Source organism: Mytilus edulis, chromosome 9, assembly GCF_963676685.1.
Source record: "Mytilus edulis chromosome 9, xbMytEdul2.2, whole genome shotgun sequence".
Lineage (NCBI taxonomy): Eukaryota > Metazoa > Mollusca > Bivalvia > Mytilida > Mytilidae > Mytilus > Mytilus edulis.
Window position 1 is genome coordinate 16,206,120 of NC_092352.1, and position 24,565 is coordinate 16,230,684.

At 32.8% G+C, this 24,565-nt stretch overlaps 1 protein-coding gene across 4 annotated transcripts in view; it reads right to left on the reverse strand.

Annotated features, from left to right (window-relative positions):
- Positions 1-971: 971 nt before the first annotated feature.
- Positions 972-24,565, reverse strand: part of LOC139487702 (ankyrin repeat and KH domain-containing protein 1-like) — a 29,276-nt gene continuing 5,682 nt past the window's right edge. For 2 of the 4 annotated variants that reach the window (XM_071272692.1, XM_071272690.1), the window contains exons 7-34: positions 24,124-24,266; positions 23,549-23,738; positions 22,934-23,125; positions 22,344-22,453; positions 21,688-21,775; positions 21,149-21,276; positions 20,674-20,814; positions 19,992-20,088; positions 17,906-18,820; positions 16,689-17,504; positions 15,862-16,007; positions 14,888-15,030; positions 14,280-14,385; positions 13,860-13,967; positions 13,320-13,495; positions 12,941-13,002; positions 12,196-12,392; positions 11,481-11,698; positions 10,731-11,140; positions 10,210-10,318; positions 9,372-9,500; positions 8,610-8,759; positions 5,919-7,219; positions 4,870-5,109; positions 3,955-4,182; positions 2,983-3,164; positions 2,500-2,640; positions 972-1,176 (exon numbers count right to left, since the gene is read on the reverse strand). In XM_071272692.1, the coding sequence (XP_071128793.1) occupies positions 1,141-1,176; positions 2,500-2,640; positions 2,983-3,164; positions 3,955-4,182; positions 4,870-5,109; positions 5,919-7,219; positions 8,610-8,759; positions 9,372-9,500; positions 10,210-10,318; positions 10,731-11,140; positions 11,481-11,698; positions 12,196-12,392; positions 12,941-13,002; positions 13,320-13,495; positions 13,860-13,967; positions 14,280-14,385; positions 14,888-15,030; positions 15,862-16,007; positions 16,689-17,504; positions 17,906-18,820; positions 19,992-20,088; positions 20,674-20,814; positions 21,149-21,276; positions 21,688-21,775; positions 22,344-22,453; positions 22,934-23,125; positions 23,549-23,738; positions 24,124-24,266 (6,902 nt within the window). In that variant the 3' untranslated portion in view covers positions 972-1,140. Of the gene's footprint in view, positions 1,177-2,460; positions 2,641-2,982; positions 3,165-3,954; positions 4,183-4,869; positions 5,110-5,918; positions 7,220-8,609; positions 8,760-9,371; positions 9,501-10,209; positions 10,319-10,730; positions 11,141-11,480; positions 11,699-12,195; positions 12,393-12,940; positions 13,003-13,319; positions 13,496-13,859; positions 13,968-14,279; positions 14,386-14,887; positions 15,031-15,861; positions 16,008-16,688; positions 17,505-17,905; positions 18,821-19,991; positions 20,089-20,673; positions 20,815-21,148; positions 21,277-21,687; positions 21,776-22,343; positions 22,454-22,933; positions 23,126-23,548; positions 23,739-24,123; positions 24,267-24,565 lie in introns of all 4 variants that reach the window. The other 2 variants (XM_071272693.1, XM_071272691.1) reach the window with 1 other exon arrangement.

A 24,565-nucleotide genomic window follows, 5' to 3' on the forward strand; every position in this document is an offset into this window, starting at 1 on the left:
TTTCCTTCAATTTTCAACATCTAAAACTAATACCCCCTTTGAAAAAGTCACAGAACTGATGATTAGTTGACTGACGATTCATCTTTTCCAGTTAACCATTTTTGCCATTTACATCATTATAAATGACCCAAGATTATAGGTAAAATTGCAACATTGGTTGCCAGGCACTCTCTTTGGACACATCTTTTTTCAACTTAACATCCAAATAATGATTTAGTTCAAATTTCACTCCAGAAGCCTCAGGAAAAGATTCTTGAAAAAGTTTACAGTTGACGATCGTTTAAGTGATTCAAAAGCTCACCAGACCCTATTTGGAGCTAAAATTTAGGGAACAAAATATTTTTATTCTTCATCATTTGGTCACTGGTGGAGAGTTGTCTAATTTAATATCATACCACATCTTAGTTTATACTGTTAAGAAAAGTTTCAATGCCAGAAAGGAACCTGTTTGCAAAAACATTTAATCTTTTTTATGACTACCAGGTATGTGAAAATCAGAGTTGATGTAGATATTTAATACACTTAGACAATTTCAACTTGGCAAACCAAACAGTACATTTCCATCAGGTAACCAACCTTTACTTGTGTTCTGTTGAGGCCCTTCTGGTTTTATGTTTCCAAACTTAAGTTGTCTTATTGGCACCCATACCACATATTCTGATATTTATTAAGGTCTCATTTGTAGCTGAAGATTATTCCAGAAACACATGTTGTGAATAATGAAAGCATATTAAACATTATTTGTCAAGACAGTCTGTCATACTACTCGAGCAAAACAGCATAGCTAGAATAGTCCACTACTCATTGAAATACAAAACATTCCAGGAGTCTTTCCAACTTTTTGAGATTTGACACCGACAGAACTGTACAAACACCAATAAATTACAAATTGAGAAGATCTTGATCTTCAGTCTATATAAATCAATTTTTCCGCTATCCCTTACGTGTCTGTATAAAGAAACTCAAAGACATTTATTAACTTACAACAAGGGCGTTCACCCTGCTGATATTTTTATCTATAATGAAAGAGGGCAATGCTATGTCTGACAATTAACAAGAAAAAAAAAAAGACGCCAAGCTTATAATCGTCCATTAACACATAAAGACTTCCAGCTTTCTATACAATGGCAACAACAACAGTCACAAACTTGTCTGAGAGCTCCAGGAATTCCACATCTAAAATAGAAAGAAGTATAGCATTTACAACGAGAATGTCAGAAATTCAATATGCAATAAGTATCTTATTCAAATTTCTCTTTCAATTTTCTTTCATTCGTGTTTTTCTTGAGCTGAAGACTTTTTTTTCATGTTTTAAGAACATCAATTTCTGACTTTGGGTTAAAATGTGTCCGATTCTGTTGTCTGCTCTATGGTCAGGTTGTTGTTGACACATTAACCATTTCCATTCTCAAGTTTATTTTGAACATTTTCATGTAAATGTTCATAGTAGATCCTATTCATTTTTAGTCTGTTTTGTGGTTGTAGACACAATCATAACATTATTCAAATAGAAAATCATCATTGAAATGTGTGGTTTAAGTTTCCAATAATTTGCGTTATTTTTTTGAAAATTTACTCTGCTGTGGCAGCCATCATGGTAGGGGACCATGTATTAAGCATTCATATAATATAACACAATTCAGTTTAATGACATGAGTGCACATACTGAAATGTCTCGCCTGATTTTATTCTGAAGACACATGAAATCCCCTCATTTCAAACATGATGAGAAACTGCAGATTTAAGTCAGAAATATTATCTTCCCAAATAGAAATTATTCAAGCTAATCATTGTCTTCATTTGACAACTGATTTGAGCATAAGAACACATGTGCAGTTCCAGATCGCACCACTATATACAACATCATAAGAACATTTGAGTAAACAAGCACTTTCTCACCTCCCAAATATCAGTGACAAATAACATATTTACCCTATCATTATTTTTCAATAAAGAAGCCACAACACCTTTAATTTCACAAATATTGATACTGAGAGTTTTTAATAATCATGAGGTTTATTATTCTAAATTTTGTTATAAATACTGAAATTTATGATTATGGTAAAACTAATATTAATAGCAATGATCCATAAAATATGGTTAAGTCAGATAAACCCTGCTAGACAGACACCTATTCCATACAAAAGATATTACTGAGATATTGCTTTAAGTTACAGACAAAACACGAAAAAACTGAACCCTGTGAACCCTGTCTGACAGAGATGTTTATATATACCAAATATACTGTTTTCTTACTCTTAATTTAAAAAAAAAATCTGTATATAAGATATGAGGAATCTAGGTCTTCTACCTTCTGAAATATTTAGCTTAGTTTATACAAAAAGTTTGAAATGATGCCGCTGATAAGCATCCCTATGTTTCACATCTTCTGTGACATTAGCCACAGACCAGACAAAAACAAATTAAATTCATGCACCATTTTTGTCATGGAGATATTACCATACAAAATTAGGCAGATACTTTTGGATGATGTCTTACCCCTTTATCAGAGGGTTCAGACATTTGCCCCTTCACTGGGGCATTCCACATGTTAGGCATATGATCACCAAGAGGGCCAGGATTAAAAGATGGTGGCAACGAGTTTCCGGCACACTTCAGGAAATTCATATCTACATTACTCTGAAATTTAAAAAATATCTGTATTAGAATCTACTCAGCAGGATATTTGTTTTAGCTTTTCATTTGCACAATTAATGAATAAAATAAATATTTTTCACATATTTTTTTGATCAAAAGTACAAACTTTAATTCTTTAGACCTAAAAACTAGATACGTTATACAGAGAAATGATTTTTACATTCCATGTACATTTTCAAAATGTTTCTTTTTCAAATGCTGGATAATAATTAGTGTGCGTCCTTTTTATAATGTTTTTTTTTTTTTTTTTTTTATTATGATGGGTAATAGTATGGATTTTATGGAAGGTGTTCATTTTAAAAGAAATGAATATATTGGACTTACCTCAAATGATTTATCAACTGGACCGTTCATGAAATCGGTGTTGTTTTGTAAAGATGGCGGAGGACCATCTTCCATTTGAGGTGTAGGTGATCCATGGGATATCACAGAGGAGGTTATGATGGGAGGGTTCGACACCGAAGTCATTACATCAGAGCTCACAGGATTCCACTGCATACTTAACTCTAAATGGAGATAAAAGTTTATGTTTAAAATGTTTAATTTATATAATTCTTGAAACTTTATAATTGGCTCATTGTTGATTTGTATAATGTGAGTATTTCATTCATAGCAAAAATGCAACATAAGTTGGTGATTTCTAATTCCAAAGCATTACAATAATAAATATGACGTTTCATAATTCCAAAGCATTACAATAATAAATATGACGTTTCATAATTCCAAAGCATTACAATAATAAATACGACGTTTCATAATTCCAAATCATTACAATAATAAATATGACGTTTCATAATTCCAAAGCATTACAATAATTAATATAACTGTTAATATAAAAAAGAAGATGTGGTATGATTGCCAATGAGACAACTATCCACAAAAGACCAAAATGACACAGACATTAACAACTATAGGTCAACGTACGGCCTTCAACAATGAGCAAAGCCCATACCGCATAGTGAGCTATAAAAGGCCCTGATAAGACAATGTAAAACAATTCAAACGAGAAAACCAACGGCCTTATTTTTTTTTTTAAATGAACGAAACACAAATATGTTAAACCTATATTTATTCAAAGCTTTTCATTTCAGATTTGAAGACAATTTTTACTGTCTCATTGGCACTGATACCACATCTTGTTATATCTATATATAGTCAGGTTGGATTAATTTTTTTTTCAATAAGTTGACAGATTCTTAAAAATGTTTAAGCATATTATCGAATCTTAATTTGGTAGCATGGTAGTAATTATTTGTAGAAGATAATTCAACGCTACCATTACCAAGTTCTACTAACCTGAAGCAAGGTTCCACACTGCTGTTTTATAGTCAGTAGTGAAATTATTTGTCATATTGTTGACTTGACCAGGTCCACCAGGTGCTCTCCGCTGAGCCCTTTCACCACCAATGGGCCGTAAATGCTTCCGATCATCTCCCTTGATTGGTTCCATCATAGGAGGAGGTGTGGCAGGCAAAGGTGATACAGAACTTGGAGGTACTGGTCCAGGTGAGCTACCATCCACTACTGAAGAAAATAAAATAGATACACATGTTTACTTTTTGTACCCAATTTTTGTTATCTAATGATAATGAAAATGATTTTGTTAATTCAGAGATTATAGTCAGGTCTTTATTAAGGTAAATATTGCGTCTGTATGAGAATAATTCGCATTTCATTATCCAATACATATAACTGAATGCATATTTTCCTAATATTGTAATAATTAATCTCACATTTGTGTTTTGTTTTAAAAAATTGCAATAATAAACAAACACAATAATTTCTTAATTTACAGTATATCAACAAGGATTTTTCTCATCAAATAAGTTGGAAATAACTGAGGAGGAAGCACAATGGACAATATAAATATTTGTCAAAAATCCACTTAAAAACAGAATATACTCATCCCAGAGTTACCTTAACCAAACTGACAGACATAAAATTGTAGAACTATATAATTAGTGAAGTTATTTAAAGTAAAATCAAAGAAAAAACAATTATTCTTACAAATATCTTTGATGTCAATTTCCTTTTCAGTTTTGCAAATATGGAACCATAAACTTTGCTCAAGATTCATTTCATAATGCTTCAATCTGGACACAGATTATTGAGTGTACACATGTTATTATTTCAGCTACAAATATTTTAATACAATTGAATATTAACCTTTTTTATATCTTAAATCTATTTTATTCTGTATGTTGTACTAACCTTTAGGAATAACTCCCATTACTGGGGCACTATTAGGTCTTCCTGTTTGTAGTGGTGAAAATGGTCTTGGTTGTATATTTTGGGGGCCTGGTACAAACCCCCCTGGTCCACTTGATGGTGGTACAGGTGGAGGTGGTCCCTGAGCCTGACCACTAGCAACAAACTGACTTATTAGACTAGCAAACTCTTGTTGTGATATCATACTTTGTGGGTTCATACTTGGAGAATTACTTGGTCCACCTAAAATATATTTATAATTTATCATCAGTGTTCCAGTTTTTTCCCATCTTTCCTACTTCCGTCACTGGACAATTTGATATGTGCTGTATATCACTAGCAGGGAAAAAATGTAAACTACAGTTTACTGCTCATTTGGTTAAGAATATTGGTTGTTGCCATAAACAATAACTCACAACTGAGGTTATATATGAATAATTTTCCTACAGTCTGACAGTTAACAGATCTTTACAGAATTTTTTCTTTGATTTCGTTTAATATATTTATATAATATAAAATGTACCAGTCATGTCAATTGACAGTTTGTTATTGACAATAATTCTACAAGAGGATCAGAGATCAGTCAATTCCAACAATTAAATAATATACAATCCTACCATTTTTTCAATATTTTACATTTTAAACTCACTTGAGGAAAGTATTATGCATATACATTTATTAGTTAAAAAGAATGCCTCATATAGTGATTCATGTCCAGTATGGTCTGGAACACATATACATTTATTAGTTAAAAAGAATGCCTCATATAGTGATTCATGTCCAGTATGGTCTGGAACACATATACATTTATTAGTTAAAAAGAATGCCTCATATAGTGATTCATGTCCAGTATGGTCTGGAACACGTATACATTTATTAGTTAAAAAGAATGCCTCATATGGTGATTCATGTCCAGTATGGTCTGGAACACGTATACATTTATTAGTTAAAAAGAATGCCTCATATAGTGATTCATGTCCAGTATGGTCTACATTGATGTAAATGTAAACACATAAAACAAACAGTTACAGATTATGAAGTGAAAATCTTACCAGGTTGGTTATTAAAGAGTTGTGCTAAATAGAGAGACTGTAGATACATTGCAGGGGGTATATTCTGTCCTTGTGGTTGTCCTGGCTGCCGTGATGTGAAGTCAGGAGCATTTGGATTCAATGTACTTTCAATCTTGGGTAAAGTAAGTGGTTGATTTGGAGTGGTATATTCATCTTTACGAGGCTGCAACTGACCAATAGAATGACTAGGTGGTGACAGTTCTCCCTGATTTCTTGGAGATATTACTGGTGACTGGTTAGGCATTCTGTAGCCTGGAGCTCTATTCAGTTCATTCTCTCCAACACCAATTCTTACTGGTTGCATTCCTTGCATTCCAACAAAGTTGTATATTCTTTGAGCCTCCATTTCCTGAGGGGTCATAGGTCTTATATTTGTTGGTCTATATCCTGGAGCTTTGGCCTGGAGAGCTGCATCTGATTTGCCTCCCATCTGGCCAGGTAAACCAGAACTTTCAGACATTGGACTATTTCCCATTGAGGCGACAACCCCAGCTGCAGCAACGCTTGCAAAATTCATACGTTCTGCTGATTCATCTCTCTTGAGAAACTGATCAGCTACATTGCTAAATGAATTATTAAAGGGTGAAAATGTTCCATGTGGAGCATTTGTTGATTGCACTGGACCATTAGACATTGATTGTTGTTGGTTACTAACTATTGGCAGTGGTTCATTCTTTTGATTAGGCGGTCGCTGTAACACTTTAACCATGGGTGGACCTGGGGATCGAGGCATATCTAATTTGCTCGCAGAAAATATTGGTGATGGACTTGTTGTAACCTTGCTTGAAGAGCATGCAAAAGTATAAGTCAGACTGTTATTGGTACTAGTGGTTGGTGGATTCGAAAATATAGGTTTTTTACTCTCCATAGGGAAAAGTTGTCTAGTGACATTTTTATCCTGGTTTAATCCTGCTGGAATAGACGATGTTGATTTCTGTTGATTTCTTCGAGGTGAAGTAATAGTAGATGTAGTCGGAGGTCCACCCCAAACACCAATACTAGCTGGAAGTGTTGCCAGTCGAACATTTGAAGTCTGTGACCTTGATCCTGACCTTCCACCACCAGATGACCTTGAAGACGATGTAACAACAGTAGATGAAACAGAAGAACTGACACTAGAAGTGGTTGGTACGGAAGTATCAATACTAAAATACATGGACTCCTTTTGTGGGGGTTGTTTATTAGTATACTTTGGTATCAACTCGTTTAATTCTTTTTCAGGATCAGATACCAATGCCATTATCAAAGCATGTGCCTGCTTAGTGCCTTCAGGTGGTCCTCTGAAGAAGAAAAAAATCAGCTGTTATATGAATGATTATCAAACAATTGACTTCTAACCTACCAAATTTAGATTTAAAATTATTTGTTTTTTTTATCCCCAAAACCTATCTATCCTATCACAATTACTACAATAAAATATAATGCAGAAGCATGTGATTTTCAAAGTCTATATGACCTATAAAAGATCAAAATATTGCTCAAATCCAGGACTTCATTTCTACACATTACAGTTTAATAATCAGGAATGTTTTACGATGCAGTGTTGTTTCTAAATATCTTTTTTTTGGGAATTAAGATCTTTGTGGATGACAGTTACTCTTTAGTTCTTAATTGATAAAAATGACAATATTTAAGGTCAAAATGCAGTTCTTCGTGTTAAAAATATATTTAGCAACTTTCAGGATAACAATGCTCCTTTTCATAGCTTTTAAAGTTTAGGTTGTAATCATCCCTTCGTAAATTTTACGGACGCCATCACATGGTGGTTGACCGTTCTGGAATAATCCTTTCACAGATGATATCGGATATGTTCGTTACTTCGTAACTACAATCCCCTTCCCTTTCATGAATGTGACCTAGAGTGAATAAGACTATTTACCGGATTTGTTATAACATGAGCAACACAACAGGTGCCACATGTGGAGCAGGATCTGCTTACCCTTCCGGAGCACCTGAGATCACCCCCAGTTTATGGTGGGATTAGTGTTGCTTATTCTTTAGTTTTCTATGTTGTGTCATGTGTACTATTGTTTGTCTGTCTTTTTTATTTTTAGCCATGGAATAGTCAGTTTATTTTCGATTTATGAGTTTGACCGTCCCTCTGGTATCTTCACAGTAACATGTAAACTTAAACAAAATTGTAAGTGTTTTGGTTTATATTCAGATTCTTTAATTCATTTTCTATGTTTAGTGGACTGTGAAATTGGGGTCAAAACTTTAATTTGGAATTAAAATTAGAAAGAGCATATCATAGGGAACATGTGTACTAAGTTTTAAGTTGATGTAACTTTAACTTCATCCAAAACTACCTTGACCAAAAACTTTAACCTGAACTTTGCATAATCATTTTCTATGTTTAGTGGACCATGAAATTGAGGTAAAAACTATAATTTGGCATTAAAATTAGAAAGATCATATCATGGGGAACATGTGTACTAAGTTTCAAGTTGATTGGACTTCAACTTCATCAAAAACTACCTTGACCAAAAACTTTAACCTGAAGTGAACGGACGCATGAATGAACGGAGGCACAGACCAGAAAACATAATGCCCCTCTACTATTGTAGGTGGGGCATAAAAATATTAAAATCTGTCAGTATTAGTCATTAAAAGATTTTGACTTTATGTGATCATCCCATTGATTTATCTACATAGATGTTTAACACTTACTTGATAGTAATGACCCTTTCTCCACCATTTCCTTTCTGCTTCTCTACTTCTATGTGTGCTCCAGACACTTCACGAATAGCATTAATATTACAACCACTTCGACCAATCACACGACTTATAGCTGATGACGACACCTGTACTCGTTTTGACCTAAAATAAGAAGCAAACCAATTAAATTCATGTAAAATGAAAATTATTAGGCAGCATGTCATTACTTATATATGCTAAATATATTCTCAAGTTAAATCAGATGATGGAGCCTCGAAGCATTCACTTATGACAAGGGAGGTAAATATAAATCAAATATTAAGTTCTTCTTACTAATAATGTTGGATAACAAAACAATAGTAAAAGTATACATTTTGAATATCTTACATAATACAGTACCAGAGATATAAATGTTAATATCAAGTTGAACCAATGTAAGTAAAGCACAAGTTAAAATGCACTTGTATGTATAATAACATAACAATACATCATATAGTACTTTAAATGTCAATGTCTACTTCTTATTTATAAAAAAAATAACCTATGTTGACAACTTTTGCTATTGAAAATAAATTGATACACATACCCATGCAATGCAAACCCATCTTCTACCTCACAGTTCCTTTATATGCAAGTCCAATATTTTCATAAAAACATTGACAAATATTGGTTCTTATGTCATGTGAATAGAAGGTAGACAAACAAAAAATTACATTTAACATACATTAAGGTTCAGATTTCGTCAAAGTTACAATCTGCTTTTAAAGAACTTACTTCCTCATTACTTCTTTCCATCCCTCTTCTTTTTTCTGACCTTTCTTTGGACTAGATAAACCAGGAGAAATTTTATGCTGATGTACCACTTCAATGTTTACTTTCCCTTGGTTTTCATGTTTGTTGTCCCTAAAATCAAATATTCATATCTTAAAAATATATATCAATGAAAAAAAAAAATTTAATTCCAGACTTCTTGTCAAAGTGACAAAAATTTAATGTAGAATTACTAATGATTTGCAAAAGCATCTTAAATTCATAACCCATCACTGAAAGCTACAGGAATTGTAGATTTTGTTAACTTCTTTATTTATTAATGAGCCATGTTGTTTAACATTGTGCAGATAAAAAAAAAATGGCATAAGATATGATTTTAATACTGGTCTAGGAAAACATGATCAATTATAAGTTGCTGTTTTATGTCCTTGCTAATATGTCTTTATGTCACATTCAAATATGTGTAACCTTTATGTTATATGCATGTCTCAAATATGTGTGTAACCTTTATGTTAATTGATGTCTTTAGCTTATAATTATTCCTTATGTGTAAGTCATTGTCTTTTTTACTTTTATCTTGAACTGATCTGTGTTTTGTGTTAATCCGTACGTTTCGTAACATTAGGTTATAGAGGAAAACTTAAGTAGAGAACAGAAACTATATTTAGTGTATGTCCATATCTAAGAACCTATTATGAAATTAGCCTGTTTCTTTTACAAACGTCCACACAAATGCAAGCTAACATTTAATGTTGCTTATTTTGCATTTTAGTAACAGTTCACAATACAGAATAATTGCTCATCCTACAATAAAGCAATGTTCATAATAATTTCAACTTACAATTTAGATATTTTTGTTTTCTCCACACTCTTCCTTAACTTCTCCACCTCCCTGTCAGAGATCTTCAGTTTTTCTGGAAGTGTACCAAAATCATCTAGATCACCAATACCTAGAATAACAAGTAAAGATCATTAAAAGTCTTGTACCCTTTGAAAAATGTATGAGACATCCTATACAAGTTAATGCATGTCTCATTAAAAAAAATCTGTATGCTGTTAAAAAGGATATTGTTGTGATTTCTGTGCTTTAACCTTTGGCACTTCAACAATTAGGTCTCACTTAAAATTTGCTTTCTACAATCTTTTTTTACACTGGTATTTAATTGCATTTCTGTACTGACACACACTAGTGCCAAAATTTCCAGGTTTATATCATCATATTTAGACAATAAAACTGATTTTTGAAAATAAAAATTTCAAGTAGTTAAAATAAAAAAGAACATGCTGAAGTATAGATTTCTTGAATGTATATCAGTTAATATGTAACACAATGTAAAACGTATCTACATTGTCAATACTAACCTGTAGAACCTGATTTAAGTGATACATCTGATCGATCTTTCTTTCTCTTTAACTTGTTGTTATTATCACTATTATTTGTTGTTGTTTGTTTTATTGGTATTGTAGGTGTTGCTGTCATAACAGAACATATAGAGACTGGCGGAACATCAACATCCAATGGTTTCTCTTTTTCTCTTCTATTTTTCTTATTTTTCTTTGACTCGGTTGCTGTTACAGTAGTCTCTGCTCTGTTGTTCTTGTTACGACTAGCTTTGGTGTACTTGGGTTCATTGCCAATCGGTAACGTTATACCAATAGTAGAAGTGACTGTTGCCATGGGTGGTGCTACCCGTATTGGATCATCTATTATGTCGTCTATCACCTCATCTTTTTCTTGAATATCAATTTCAGGCTCAGGTGTTGAACTTTTACTGAAATCAAAAATTCCAATTAAGTTTCAAAATGAACATATCAATTCCTACTGGGTAAGGTAAATAAGTAAAAAAAAATCAAAAAAATCATCACCTTTCATCAAAAATCTAACCAATGAAATAAACATATTCTCAATAAATGACCTAAAAATAAGTGCTGTTTCTTTTTATATCTGAATGCATTGTTTTATTCTGATTTCTTTTTCCAAAAGATGCCATTTAAAAAACCTTTATTTCCACACTCAAGCAAACTATAATTTAAACCAATATTTTACCATTTGTGACTATAAGGTATAAAGTAGTACAAAATTTATAAAATGATAAATAGGTAAAGGCTTACGTTGTTGTTGGATCTTTTTCTTTCTCTTGTTTTTCCTTCTTCTTTTGTCTTTTCTTTTCTCTTTTCTTAGCCGCCACAGCTCTTTTTTTCTCCTGTGATTCTCTTTCCTTGTCTAGTTCTTCCAAAAGTATAGATGCTATCTTATTTGCCTCTGCAGCTTGACGATCTTTAGCACTAACAATTATTTCCATTGACTGCTGGCATTTCTTTGCCAATTCCTGAAGTAGAACAGAGAAATTTATTGTCACAATAAGCTGTAAGCCATGGCAGCCATGTGGGTACATGCACCAAAATATAATAAATAAACTATAAACTGGACACTGTGATGATGAATCTTGTCAATATTTAATTCAATTGGTTCTGAAGTTTGAGGAAAAAATCTTCAAAATCTGCAACATCTGATTGATTGATTAGTGTTTAAGACATTTTTAGCCCACTTGGCTTTTTCATTGCAGTCAGTTTTATTGGTTGCAAAAGCAGGAGTATAAGGAGAGAAACAAGACCATCAGAAAACAGAACAATCCTGGTCCCAGTAAGAGTGTCCTTAATTTGTTTAAATATCTAATGCAAAAAAGCCATGCTTATATCAAGATTACCATTAAGCAATGTTAAACATAAAAATATGTTATTTTTTTCTTTCATAGGGCAGCTTTTAAGGTCAATTGACCAACTTAGAACAAAATTGTTTAACAAGTTTCTAAACTTTATTACTTACTTTATCTTGAACAGTAGAAATGTATCTAGATAATTCTTGATCTGATGGAAACTGGTTTACATGTTTAACCATCCATTTGACAACCTTTACATGCCCTTTCCTGAATGCTGCCATCAAACATGATACTTTTCTATTGTCTTGACTATCAATGTCTGCATGGGCAGAAACAAGTAACTGTACTACATCTAAATGTCCACCTGAAATAAATATTTCTCTCAGTTAAATTTATAATCTTGACATTTTATTCATTAATTCAATTCTACAAATCACTTTCAATTGTTATGCCTGCAACTTACTTGTGAATTTTTTTCTCACAGCTTTCAGCTGGCATCTTTTATATAAATAAAAAAAATTAAACAAAATGAGCTATTGCTTTTTGATTATACCTCCTGCTCATTGTTGAAGAGACTGTTTAGTAGTAAATTAATTAAACCTCATTATTGTCATCTCTATTTTGCAGTAAATAGATGAATGAATCTAATATTACTATGCAATACAGAAATAGCATTATGCAGGTGACAATAATCTGATAAGAGGTTCACAAACTGGGCCAACTATCAACCACATTTTTAGTGTGTATACCTAGGTATTTAACACACTTCCGTTTATTCTGTAAGGTTTACACGATATGAATGCATGTTTAACAAGTTAAGGTGATGTATAAAGAATTCATTTAAAATGTAGATTTAAATACGCTTCTATGACAAAAAGCTAAAGAGATCTACTAATGTTTTTAAATACGAACCATTGCATGCTAACCACAGTGGAGAATTGCCTTTCTTGTTCTTCACATCAACTTGAGCACTTCTGAAATCATATGCTTTCATTATGTATATGGCATTCATCTTAATTTGTATGAATAACACAAATTCATTTTTATTTCATTCAATATGGCACTTTCATAACCTTACAAATATTATAATTTCACTGTAACATAAAAGAAACAGCCCCCCCCCCCTAATTTAAATTTCAAAGTTTTCTACTGTTGATTAATAGTTAACAGATATTCAATTACACCTGCTTTCATCTGATTTTTTTTTTTTTAAATTTGGATGGGAAGTTGTTGCACCACAATCCTTTTATTGTATAATTTGCTCTTAGCTTAATACAGTGAACATCCTTACCTCGACAAGAGTAATTCCACAAATCTATAATGTCCTTTATCAGCTGCAATGGTTAAAGCTGTATCTCTTGATGAAGGGACAGGGGGAGCATTGACATCAGCTCCCTTGTCTAACAATACACGCCCAACTTCTACATAACCACCTGAAGCTGCTTCCATCAATGGTGTTAAACCAGTCTACAATTAGGTGATCAAATGACTATTTTTTTCAACATTATCAACAGCTAGTTCCCCAATCAAAAAATCTTGTAATTATAAAAGATGTTCCGGAACTGTGGCAAATTAATTTTTTCCACAATTTATTTTCTTCAAACTAGAACATACATGTAAGAACTTAATTTGAGCCAATATTTGTAAATCCTTTTAACATATCATCATCTACTGAGTAACTGAGAAAATTTATCATTTTGCTTTATGCCCAATTAGACTGCTAGACAGATTTCTAAACCCTTTTTTTTCTTTTCAAAATTAATACAAGAGAATTAATTGACATAATACTAATTCTTTACACCTAATAGAAGCACCTAAGAAAATTACTCACCTTTGCTCTATGTTCAATGTTTGCTTTTCTGTCCACAAGTAGACTCACAACTTCATGACGACCTTGAAAGCATGCTAAAGTCAAAGCTGTGTTTCTATTAGTCTCAATCTGAAAATTGATGGAAGTTACATGTAGGATGGTTTTACAGTACTGTTTACATTTTCTCTTTGATCTATGATATTATGATGTCTGGCATTGTTTTTCTTTTCTGCCGAAAGTGAGGTATAAATTACATTTTCAACAATCCTTTTACGATCTATTTCTGCAATTGCCCTTATCATCCATCTTTCATCTATAATTCTACATAAAATTCTGTACTAGTACTGCTATATAGCTTACTAATGATTTTCCAAGTGTCATTTCAGATCATCAGACAAAATAACATTTGCAGTACATTAAATAGTGTTCAAATTTAATTACCTGTGCATTTATATCACTGCCCATATCAAGTAGAAGTTTCACAGCAGCTGTATGCCCATTCATTGCAGCCAACATTAAAGGTGAAATGCCCAACTTACTGCCAGTCCTTTGAAATAGAATTGTATACCTCAGATTTATTTGGATTTAAAAGTAAGATCATAAGTTTAATTTATGAAAAAAATTTAAACACCTAATAAATAAATTTTTATATTTTTTTCTCAAAAAAATTTTGTTGACAGATTTGCCTCATATATTCAATTATAAAGTAAAATAAAAATAAAATTCAGCTGCCCAGATGTTTTATCTATTTTCAAACTGTGTTCAAGAAGACATAATTTTGACATACTATGGATTTATTAATTCTTGTTGGATACAAATTTTTGTGGATTTCGTTGTTACAGGTGAACCACGAAATTTAATGTTTCATGAATGACAAATTTACTATAGGCTTGTATGTAGACTGCATCACAACCATGAGATTAAATATCCACGAACATGCAAGTGTTACCGATCCATGAAAATTGGTACACACGAAAATAAATGAATCCACAGTATGCAAAACAATTTTTAAATTTTCCAATTACCAGTAAATTTAACACATATCTTACCTGGAGTTGATTTCGGCACCATGAGACAGTAAGAGTTTGATGATGTTTACATATCCTCCAGAGGCAGCTAGACTAAGGGGAGTGTAGTCAGATACATTCCTGTGCTCCTTGTTAGCACCACGACTCAAAAGTAACTCCACAACCTGTACAAATACATTATATAATAAGCTCAGAATAATTCACAATTCAACTGATACTCAAGTTAAACTTAAAGAATTTTTTTGTAATTACTTAAGTTGATAAGTTTCTGGGCACATTGCTCTAAAAACATTTTCTAGAAAGGAAACTTACTGTTTTAAGATTTTATTCTTTTTGTAGGGGATATATCCTGTTTATGTTTTTTCCCATTGGGCCCTGTACAGTTTGAGGTTGAAACTCTTTGAAAACATTCAATTGGACAGATTATGACCGTTACCAAGATTTCAAAGGCTATTTTAACTGGCAAATAAATATCCAGTAGAAAAAACCCAATTGATCTTTAATATCTAAGTTTAAGTAAAGCCAAAGATAAATGAGGGTCACATCAATTTTTTTTGTGGAGCATACCAAAGTGATGGGGTTAAGAATAGATTCCTTCCTGTCATGCAAAGGACTTCCTAAATTTTAAATATATTATTTACAACTCTTCTATAAAAGCATGCAAAGCACGCCTTTGATCAACTTACTTGATGTGTTTGACTGGATATTTGCAAAAATTAGGTAGGCAGAGTTTCAGTCTGTTTCATAAATACTGGGATTTGATAGGATACTAAAAACTGACATGCAAGAAAAGTAATGTTTATTGTCCAATCAAATTCCAGTATATAGTAAACAGACTGAAACAGACTACCTACCTTTTTGTTTACAAACACCCAAACAAACATAGCAAGCAAGTTGATCAAAGGTTTGCTTTGCATGCATTTATAGAAGAGCTGTAATAAGAAACTAAAACTTTTACAGTATATAAAGTATGCAGTCTATTTCAGTACATTTACCTCGAATCTTCCTCCAGAACAAGCCAGAGACAATGGTGTATCTTTGGTTCTTTCTGACTGTGCTTCCATGTCAGCACCATGATCCAATAAAATCTCCACCACATCTACATGTCCTGCTGTAGCAGCTAGTATCAGTGGTGTAAATCCTGAAGCAAAAAAAAACATATACATATTTCTAATTAACTTTATGAAGACTTGATTTTCTTTTTTTTTTTTTACATCTGGTTCATTAAGGCAAAAAAAAAATGTTTCCGGTAACATAATTTTGGAAAATAGGGTTGGTAGGTCCGATTTTTTTTAGATTTTTTTTTACATTGTAAACAAAATGCGGAAAATATGCATGGTTTTTCCAGGTCTGGGTCCGTAATTAGTTTCAAATACGGGAAATGCAGCCATTTGCAATGTTTTTGAAGCACCTGCTGTGCAAATTTCTTGGATTTTAACCTATTTGGAATACCTTTTGACATTAATAAAATGTTTTACTGGTTTTCTGTGCCAGTAGAAGCAAGTTAGATAAATTATTATGTTGATTAACAGAAGTCTGTGTCAAAAACAGGGTTGGTTGATAACATTTTTTTTTTTGAAGTTACCGTGACAGATTTTTTCCCCTCAGCCTTACATGAACTTCATTTTATTTGATCCAGAATGACTGAATGTTCAATTTACCGATGGTTTAAGTATGTTTACCCCTCTTCCTAAAAAAAACAACAACAAATAAGCAGCTTTAACTGATTTGTTCTTATGATACAGTAATTGAAACTATTTATGTTTTATACCATTTCCTTGACCAAAAAATTTCAGAAAAAAATACTTTTTTACTATTATACCTTTCTTGTCTCGATGTTCTATGTCAGCTCCTTTGGACAATAACAAACTGACAAGTTCAGCATGACCACCATGACAGGCCAGAGTTAAAGCTGTATCATGATTGCTCTCTGTCTGAGAATCTAAGTCTACTGGAGCACAGAGTGGTGATATACTCTGTGGAGAAGCTGGTGAAGGATTGGGTGTCAGCGGAGTGGAAGGTGGAGGAGTAATCGTCTCTAGACCTTGCATGCCTGGTACTGTCTGGTTGTTATACAGATGACGCTTTGGTCGTTGGTTTTTGGGCATGGTTGCTGGTGGTACTGGTGGTGGCTGTTTAATCTGTTGTTGAAGCTGTTGTTGAAGGAGTTGTGCCTGTTGTTGTTGTTGCAGTAACTGTTGTTGCTGTTGCTGAGACAACTGTTGCGGAGATATCAGGTGAGGTTGGATCAAGGGTTGTGGTATAAAAGCCTGTGGCAGTGCTTGAACAGTCTGAGGTTGTTGTTGAAGCTGCTGCTGTATATACGGTTGAAGTTGACTGATTTGTTGTCCAATGGTTTGTTGTTGAACAATTTGTTGCCCTGCAATAGGAATGTGCTGGGATGCTAACTGTTGCTGGGCAGCAAAGTTTGGTTGTGATAACATCTGAAGTAGTTGTTCTTGTTGTTCTGGAGTAAGGGTTAGTTGTGGAAACTGAATCGTTTGAGTTTGTTGTTGTTGAACCTGTATTTGTTGTTGCTGTTGTTGTTGCCTCACTGACAAAGTTTGGATCTGTTGTTTATAAGCAGCAAGAGTCAGTGACCCAGGATTTGCAATTTGTGGTATACCTTGGGCAATTGCTGAAAATAGAAATATCATAAAAATAGTAATAAGATAGTGGGTAAACTCGTCATCTTATATGCAAAACAAGTTTCTGTAAGTGTGTTTAGTGTTTTTCTCAAAAACCTATTACTATTTATGAAACTGCAAAGAATAGCCTTTACTACAGAAACAAAAAAAAATTCCTTCAATTGTTTCCTTCCAATATAAAAGTGTCACTGTGGATTAAACCATGGACCCCATTCAACAGTTCTACCGACAAGCCAAAGGATGACTTTATTCTTTGATTTTGAAATTTTTACTTATGGTTGTTTTTGATGAAGAAAATCAGGCTTTTGATGACCTAATTCATGAAGTGTAGTTTCATATTTTTTTCATTTTAGAAAATGCATTTGTCATCTACATACTGTGATTAACTTACCATTTTCTTGGTCGGGTGTTAAGATACCATTTACAATTGATGAAGAAGTGGTCACTGTTGAAGTGGTAGAGGTTACAATCTGATTGTTTCTAGATGTCCTGGTTACTTTGTTAACATTACGTTTGGGCGTATTTCCATTATTTCTTGCCCATAATTCCTTATTATCCATTGCCTGACTTCCTTCTTCTACTTGCTGACTAGATGTCACAGGTATTACCCCGTCATAAGGTATATTTGGAAAGACAATTTGTCCTACTGCAGTTGAACCATCAGTTGTCAAAATATTGCTTATTTGTTTGTCCAGATCATTAGATGGTTCTGGATCAACAGATGATTCAATGCACAGTTCCTCTAAGGTGAGATCATCAGGTGAGGTTAATTCATCTTGTTTACGTTTAACCTGAGCATCAAGTTTATTTTGTAATGCCTTTGCCCCCTGTTGTAAGACTTGGTGTAACTGCTGTTGCTGTTGTTGCTGTTCTAGCTGATGGTGAGCACTAAGTATCAGTTGAGCTTGAGCCTTCTCCTGTAACTCTTTTTCAACCTTCTGTAACTCTTGTAAAATCTGTTGTTTCCTTAAAATCTGTTCTTCTCTGGTTGATGCGGAATTATCCAGTTCATTGGCCATCACATTATTAATAATAGCCTCTAATCTCTCAGTGGCCTTGACATCAACCGTATGGTCAGACTCCATATTCTCTGGTTCTTGTTCTAGATTAGAGGCTACATTTTCTACAGTTGTTGATAAGGTAGCTGTCGTGTTAGGTGATGGTTTACTAACTTTTCCTCCACCATTGTTGTTATTATGACTTCTCTTGATTGAATTCTGCATGTTTTTCAGAATTTGTGGCTCATTATTTCTAGCAGCAATATTGAATTCCTTTTCTAGTGGTTTCTTTGATAGATTTTGAGTACCTGTAAAAGTATTTAGAAATCAAATTAGAATCACTATACTAAGTAAGCGCTTTTGAATTGTTACCTTACCATTATAAACAGCTGGGAGTTCTTAAAAAAATTGTTCTCCAGAAGAAAAAGGCAAGGTAGCAAATGATGAGAAAAAGGGTGAACAAGAATGTGTCCATAGTACATGGATGCCCCACTCCCACTATCATTTTCTATGTTCAATGGACCGTGAAATTGGGGTCAAAACTTTAATTTGGAATTAAAATTAGAAAGATCATATCATAGGGAACATATGTACTAAGTTTCGAGTTGATATAACTTTAACTTCATCAAAAACTACCTTGACCAAAAACTTTAACCTGAACTTTGCACTATCATTTTCTAGTTTCAGTGGACCATGAAATTGGGGTCAAAACTATAATTTGGCATTAAAATAAGAAAGGTCATATCATGGGGACATGTGTATTAAGTTTCAAGTTGATTGGACTTCAGCTTCATCAAAAACTACCTCGACCAAAAACTTTAACCGGAGGGACGAACACAGGCACAGACGGACAGACAGACGAACGGAGGCACAGACCAGAAAACATAATACCCCTCTACTATCGTAGGTGGGGCATAAAAATAGGCTAAGTATTCACAAATGTATTTTAAATACTGATGCTTCATTAAATTTTAGAGCAAGTGATGTCCCTGATAATCTGTAAGATTTTGTGATCTAACAGTATCTGGTTATTTCTTTGGTTTGTATTTTCGCCATTTGGGTTCTGGTGGATAGTTGTCTCATTGGACATCATACCACATACATCTCTTGATTCTTATATTGAAAAGGAAAAAAAAACTTATTGAACAAAAAATTACAATGAGTTGCAACTTTTTTTTTAAATTATTGGAATAGAGGGTCTTCATTCATCTTTTATAATATATCTAGTAAATTTTCTCAGAAAGAATATATAGAACTATTATTCATTTAAAAATGTTCAACATAAATTCATGAAGCTAGTTCAACTGAAAGGTTTGCAAACCTACAACACAGGCCTCACTATTTCATCTTAAGGGTATTTTAAATAAATATCCATATCAAATTGTACCTTGAGCTTGCCAGAGGTAAGAAGCTACAGGGGCTTTCCATTAATTAAACGATATAAGCAAGAAGGAAGTCATTGATAATATATTTAATTACCTGGAGGGACAGTGATGAAGTTAGCGTTAGCACAAGTTGAAGAATCAGGATTACTTGGTGGTACAATGTTTCCTAAACCTTGTGTTGGTACTCTGGCCTGAAAATAAACAAAGAAAATATTTTAAATCAACTTCTTATCTTACCAATTAATATATATCAGACTGGATTATTTATTTTTGAAGGTACAAATTTTAGTGTATATTTGATTCGTGGTTTTACAAAAGTCTGCATACCAGAGAGATTTTTTTTCAAAACAACAATAAAAATTGTGAGATTAAGGGAATAAATTCTTAGTCTTGACACCAAAGATGTGGAACAACTATTATGGATTCATTATTAAGGATAAATAATAATGAATCCATAATAGTTGTTCCACATCTTTGGTGTCAAGACTAAGAATTTATTCCCTTAATCTCACAATTTTTATTGTTGTTTTGAAAAAAAATCTCTTTAATAAAAATTTAAGCATCAACATTAACTTTCAAATAATTTCACTGTATTAGGGAAAAGCAAGCTTTTATTGTTTGTATTTTTTTTCTTCTGATTATTGTCGTGTCTAACGGGCAAAAGAAAAAAAATCTTTTTTGAATTTTTTTTTAACATAAAATAATGATAAATTCATTGTAAATTTTCCCATTATTTACACTGAACATTTCCATTTCTTTTATTTATAGAATTTTACCTCATTAAGATGTTGTGGCTCTGGCAGTAGTTCAAGCTCTGGTGATCCATTCATCAGGACTCTATTAGGGGGTTCTAATAACAGTTTCACAACCTGGGTATGTCCACCTTTGGCAGCTTCTATTATCATGGTCGAGCCATCCTACCAAAGATACATGTTCATTTAAAAATAATTCATCATTATAAGAATCCAAGAATTTTCAAGCAGCTAGAACATTTCATATCACACATAGGAAATGTCATAGAATATTGATATAAAACACTCTCTGCTGAAACTATATATAAATCAAAAGTAATATAATTTGTGTTTTTTAGCGGCAATAATTAACATTGTTAACATACAAAATATGAGATCATTTATTGCTAGCTGTATCAATAATATTAAAAACTGATCATGTCATCATGCTTATTTTTTATCACAATTTATCAAGTTGTATTGAACATTATTATCATACTTCATATCATTTTTCCTATACCTTCAGTTTATGAATAAAGTCTGCTCCATGTGCTAAAAGAAGTTCTACTACAGCTAGGTGTCCTCCAGCACAGGCCAGGGATAGAACTGTATGATCATTAGTTGATGTAGCTCTGTTTACATCAGCACCTTAAAACAGATATTAAACTTGAATCTTCCAGAGTAAATAACGATGTTCAGTTGCTGCTAAATAGTTTTAGTTATTGTTTGCATTTTCTTGAGATAGTGTTGAAAGTATGTTTGATCTATCAACTTAAATTTCTCTAGACACTGTGTTAATATATACATTGTTGTAATATTACTTCTTATTGACGCTTATATTCTATACCCCTTTTTTCTGTCAGAAACAATTACCGTAATATTTCTTCTGCAGGAAAAAAACATTCCAGAATACTCCTTCCATTAGGAGCTGCTATTACAAAAGACATGCTTATCTGTTAAGAAAAAAAATCCAAGTAAGAACTTTCATTTCGAGTTTGTTTTGTAGTTGCCACAAAGTCACAGCTTTATTTTTGTGAGATAACAAAATAAAAGGCATACCTTTACTGATAAGAAACTGGACAGTACAGAGATACCCAGCTCTAGCAGCTTTCATCAATGGTGTTCTACCTCCCTCAGATTCATGCTCCTATAAAGTAACATTTTTAAATGTCATCTAATTATGTAGAGCAAACAAAGTTTGAAACAAGAAAAGAGAACAGTACAAAAACTTTTGCAAACTAATGACCTTTGATACAATGGATTATCCTACATACATAAAATTTCTTTGACAGTACTTTATTACTATCCTGAAGTTATCACATTAACGTTAACCAAAATAAATTTAACAGTGGGAGTGTCAGTACCAAGTATGAAATAGAAAATGTATATCTTACAGCTAATACAAATTTAAGAGTATTGTTCAGATATTTAACAAATTTAAGAGTATTGTGCAGATATTTAACAAATTTTCAAGATCATATATTACAAGCTAAATGGATATAAACAAGACCATAAATTCCAATATTTTTGAAAATCATCATTTTTTTTTTATATCTTTGATATTATCAAGAAACAAATGTTTCACTAACTATGGGAATTTCAACCTAAGAATGTAAATTAAACTTATTCTAAGTTCTTCTCTTTGGTATTTCCTACATGAAGTAGCTGTGTTGGCTTATGCCAATACAGTGTACAACTTAATTCTTAAAACTTACAAGTTCAGCTCCATGCTGCAACAAGACTTCAGCAACATCTGTATGTCCATTTTCACAGGCATATGTCAGTGCTGTATCACCTGTTCCTGTCTGGGCATGCACATTGGAACCTGAAAACATAAACATTAATATACATAAAATGTATTTATCAAGTAAAACTTAACCACTCTATCATTCATATTTCAAAATACTATTTTACTCTACAGTATAATGTGTTGTTACTGAATGCTTATCTTCATATGAATAAAACACCTCTACAATACAATTAGCCTAAGACAAGAATGTGTCCATGGTACATAGATGCCCCACCCACAATATCCTTTTCTAAGTTCAATAGACCATTAAATTGGGATAAAAACTCTAATTTGGCATTACAATTAGACAGATCATATCATAGGGAACATGTGTACTTAGTTTCAAGTTGACTGGATTTTAACTTCATCAAAAACTTGGAGCGGGACATACTTACAAACAGACCATAAACCATAATGCCCCATTTATGTAGGACACAAAAATTCTTATTGCAATAAGAAAGTAAATTCAGTTATTACTTAAATATATTCCTCAGTTCAAAATAATAAAATTCTTACCAGCTTTTAACAAGTATTTAACAAGTTCAAGATGGCCCTCCTGTGCAGCTTCCATGAGAGGTGTACTACATCCAAGTTCATAGTCAGCTCCTGCTTTGATGAGAAAGTCTGCAACATCCAAGAATCCTCCACAACATGCCAATGTCAAGGCTGTCTCCTGGGTTTCCTCAGTCTGGGCATTGATGTCAGCACCTGCAAATAGTTAACATAACTTATAAGCAATTGTAATCATTTCGTTAATTTTACCAAAAAGTGGATTTGTGCCAATTTCTTTTTTTATGTTAAACAGTTTGGTGATTGAACTACAATGTTGTTATCATAATTTAGAAAAGATAAAATGTATCCATATGCATCAACACATATTGCATTCAGCGTTTTACTGACCTTCCAATTCTCACGGCTAAATTGATGTTTTATAGGCTATTCTACCAACAAAAATGTTAACATAGAAATGCTATTTCAGTGGTATCAAAAATTTTCAAATCATTATAATGAAAATTTCGTTAAAACTCCAGTGATTTAGATTTATAGTTAGAAATGTATATAATCTGTACAAAGACTCTATTATCACTGATTAAAGACTTACTTATTTTCAATGGTAAAAGGCTAACTTACCATGAGCTAAAAGAAGAGCCACCATTTCTTCATGCCCCTCTCTAGCAGCTTCCATCAGTGGAGTGTAACCTTCATCATTGACTTCTTCCAAGTTAGCTCCCCTTTCAATCAACAAACTAGCCAGTTCTACATGACCTCCACATGCTGCCAAGGTCAGCGGGGATTCAAAACTGTCAGCTGGCATGTTCACCTAAAATTTACAGTAAATATCTAGTTTTATTCTATCCTCTATCAATATTAACTAAATGAGAAACTAAAATCAGAGTTTTTTTTCTTGTGGGCCTTGAGGGAAATATGCTGGTTTTCAAATTATATCTTTTCTATTGCAAAATGCTGAAATTATGCTGGTTGTTTGCAAATTTTGGTGGTCAAAATTTTCAAGAAATCTGCATTTTTTTTTTACATTTTCTATTCATCAAGCTTAATTGACAAATACTAATTATCACTTTTAGAACACACAAAAAAAAAACATGTTTCTTCCCCATCCAAAATCTATCTTTATGTGGAGCATAGAAGCCACTAGAAATTCAGATTTGTAGCACCAGTAACAAAACAAGTCTATAATATCTAATCACCTGAGCACCACTGTCCAGAAGTAACCTAGCTACTTCTACATGCCCATCCATTGATGCCTCCATCAAAGCTGTATGCATCTCATCTGTCTTATGTTCCTGGTCTGCTCCAGCTTCTAACAAAAATTTTACCATTTCAAGATGTCCTGCAACAAAAATTAAATACTATTAAGTTATTCTCTGCATTGACAATGTTAACCGCTAAGGGAATTTCACCAAAAAATTGAAGTATGGATGGCTGTAGGATTGATAGGTGAATGTAAATTTTACATGTATATCAGAATTAGAACATATTAATGTGATGTGAAAATATATGAACTTTGTTAAAAGCATCTTTTATTGAAGCTCAAAGGATTAGCAAATAACAATTTCTAAGTCTTTGGTCTGACATTTCCAGTGATTGAACTCACAACACTGCCTTTTATGGCAAGCATGCTACTACTAC